Source organism: Tupaia chinensis, unplaced genomic scaffold (genome assembly GCF_000334495.1).
Source record: "Tupaia chinensis unplaced genomic scaffold, TupChi_1.0 Scaffold000564_1, whole genome shotgun sequence".
NCBI lineage: Eukaryota > Metazoa > Chordata > Mammalia > Scandentia > Tupaiidae > Tupaia > Tupaia belangeri.
This window is the reverse complement of record NW_006160077.1, coordinates 874,101-877,228: the sequence shown is the minus strand read 5'-3', so window position 1 is coordinate 877,228 and position 3,128 is coordinate 874,101. Positions and strand designations below refer to the sequence as shown.

Genomic DNA, 3,128 nt, shown 5'->3' with positions numbered 1-3,128 from the left:
CTTGGGCAGTGAGTTCTCACTTTTCCTCTCTTTTTCTCTCATCCTAGTGCATACATCCTGTAGTATAAATAAACAAACAAATAAACAAACAAACAAAACCAGAACCCTGGATTTTGAAAGGAAGTGGATGAATAGGGAAGATTTACTGCTGAGTGAAGCAAGCTGGGCTGTGAAGGAGAGGTATTGTATGTCCCCACTTAATATGTATAAAGTGTCCACACTCTGTGACTGAAACTAATTGACTAAAGGATATAGAAACACAGTAAATAGTTGTAAATATCAGATATAGTGTGTGTGAAAGAGGAGAGTCTGAAGAAAGACATTTAAAAGAAAAATAGGGAGGCAAAGCATAAATGGCACAAAGAAATGTGATACTATCTGTTGAAGATATTTTATAGTTTTATCAACTGTACTAAGGAAAAATGTTCACCTATTGAAATGTCCATTTTGTAAGCCAAATAATAATGTGATGGAATGTATAAAGGAAAATGAAATAAAAAAAATAAAATTAAAAACCCTGAAAACAGAACTACCATTTGATGGTAGAAAAAAAAAAAAGTACTTATAGTCAATAAAAGAAAAGTGTACAACAGTAACATGATATATCAATATTTATGGAAGAATCTGAACTCTACTATGCTATGGCCTATATGAGACTGATTATTTATTATATAATGTATTGTAAACTCTTGGAAAATAACTGTACGTTGTTACATTGGTACAAAATAATAAGTCAAAAGAGGGCATAAAACAAATTTTTAAAAACATTACAAAAGAAGATGGGAAAGGTTAAAAAAGTGAAAGAACTGACAATGAAGCTCATCAAGGTCATAAGATAAAAAAAATCAATGTACAAGACAATCTTATTTTTATATACTTGAAAAATAACACCTAAAACTCAAATGAAGAAAGCTACTATTCAAGGTAGTACCAAAAAGAATATAATACTTACAAATAAATTGAATAATAGAAAAGAAGGCTTAAACACTAAAAGCTTTTAAAATATTGTAATTGGTGCTGGTGTAAGTGAACTTAACCATATTCCTATGATTCAATCATTTACCCTCTCCCACAATTCTTACTCAAATTCTGAATCATTCTTTCCATTCTATCAGATCACCTAAATTTCCAACTGCTAAGATAAATTATTATTTATGACTTAAATTCCTTTAGAAATAAGCTAACCAGTAAAACCTAGTATTAGTTTCTATGACGACTTAGCAAAGAAAAATACACTTTATAGAATGTGTGAGAGGAAGTATTAGACTTGCAACATTATTCGGAACCATGGGAAGTTTCCTTACCTAGATCTTGGAGAGTGATCAGAGAGAGATAACTAATTTTGGGTTAGGGAATATTATAAGATTCTTGCACATGCTTCCTAGGTTTTGTACTTGAATATTTCTATGATTCTTACAACATAATATTTTTTTTCTATTTATCAAATGGAATAATATTTAAAGTTCTACAAAAACCAGATACTGCAAAAAACAATATATTATAAAGCAAGAATGAAATAAACAATAAATATAAAACAACAAATAATTAAAACCATGAAAAAAGTCTACATGTATAGAATTTTTATGCTGTGCTGAAACTGAAAGAGATGTGATCAATTTTATAAAATGACAAAAATCCTGTTTTGAAAAGAACGATACTTTACATAATGGATACTGAAAGTAATGAACTTTCTGTCAGACTTACAAAGGTTTTTACAACAAAATTTGTCCTCATCCTGCCCTTATCCTTATTTATTTGAAATATTATAGATTGATGAAAAGCAAAGATGTGGGATGCAAAGTATGAATACATTCAATCTACATTTGTAAATTGAAGATGTACAAGGATAAGTACATCAACAAGACTCGCTCATAATGTCCTAACTCCTGATCATTCTCTGCGCTTAAACACTACAGCCTATTTTCCTAACCCACCAATTCCTTCTTCCTCCATTTTGAAATCCTAGATCCAATCAATAAAAATCTTATTTAGGAATATACTTTGGACCCCACCACTTTTCTGAGAGCTTCTTTCACATCCTTGTTCCTCAGGCTATAGATCAGCGGGTTCAGCATGGGTATCACTACTGTGTAGAACACAGTGGCCACTTTGTCATCATCTCCACTGTTGCTTGAATTGGGCCGGCAATAAATGAAAAGGACTGTTCCATGGAAGACAATGATGGCTGTGAGGTGGGAGGCACAGGTGGAAAAAGCCTTGTATCTTCCCTCTGCAGAGTGCATCTTCATAATAGTGATGAGAATAAACAGGTAAGAGGTTAATATGATAATAATGGTTATGGTCTCATTGACCGTGGCCACAATGAACAATAGCTCCTCATTCACGGTGACATCAGAACAAGCCAGACTTAAGAGATGGGGTATATCACAGAAAAAGTGGTTAATTACATTTGACCTATAAGATGGGATATCAAGAGCCAAACATAAGTGAATCACAGAACACACCGATCCACAGAAGTAGCAGCAAGAAATCAGTTCTATGCAGAGTTCCCAGGACATGATGACCATGTAGAGCAGTGGGTTACAGATGGCCACAAAGCGGTCATAGGCCATCACAGCCAGCAGGAAGACCTCAGTAACCAAACATGTACAAAACAAGTAGAATTGTGCCACACATCCCAGGAAGGAGATGGTTTTGTCCTTGGTTAAGATATTAGCCAGCATCTTTGGTACAATGATTGAGGAGTAGCAGAAATCCACAAAGGACAAGTGGCTGAGGAAAAAGTACATGGGAGTGTGGAGTGGAGAGCTGACTTGAATCAGTGCCATCATGCCCAAGTTGGCCAAGACCGTGACTGCATAGATGAGAAGGAACAGCAGGACAAGGAAGACTCTTAGCTCAGGGCCATCTGATAATCCAAGGAGAATGAACTCTGTCACGGTGGTGCAGTTTTCCTCATCCATTTTCCCACTTTGCTCGAGGTTGCAGAAAAAAAACTAAAAGGTATTTTCTATTAGATGACCTAAAATTTATTTTGGCTGTCTCCCAGAAAAGGAAAGGCACAAGAAGTTGGACAGTTCATTCTATCTGCAAATAAACGGTAGACTTTTGTAATATTGATGCATAAAGCTCATACTTTCATTGAGAAAACAAAGAAAATAACAACT

At 34.5% G+C, this 3,128-nt stretch overlaps 1 protein-coding gene across 1 annotated transcript; it reads right to left on the bottom strand.

Annotated features, from left to right (window-relative positions):
• Positions 1-1,988: 1,988 nt before the first annotated feature.
• LOC102484530 (olfactory receptor 5L1) lies at positions 1,989-2,924 on the bottom strand. Its single transcript, XM_006157895.1, has one exon. It carries the CDS (start codon positions 2,922-2,924, stop codon positions 1,989-1,991), a length of 936 nt encoding a protein of 311 aa, XP_006157957.1.
• Between the last annotated feature and the right edge of the window lie 204 nt (positions 2,925-3,128).

Excerpts from the sequence above, each read along its gene's own strand:
- LOC102484530 (XM_006157895.1), bottom strand. The coding sequence starts at position 2,924 with ATGGATGAGGAAAACTGCACCACCGTGACAGAGTTCATTCTCCTTGGA.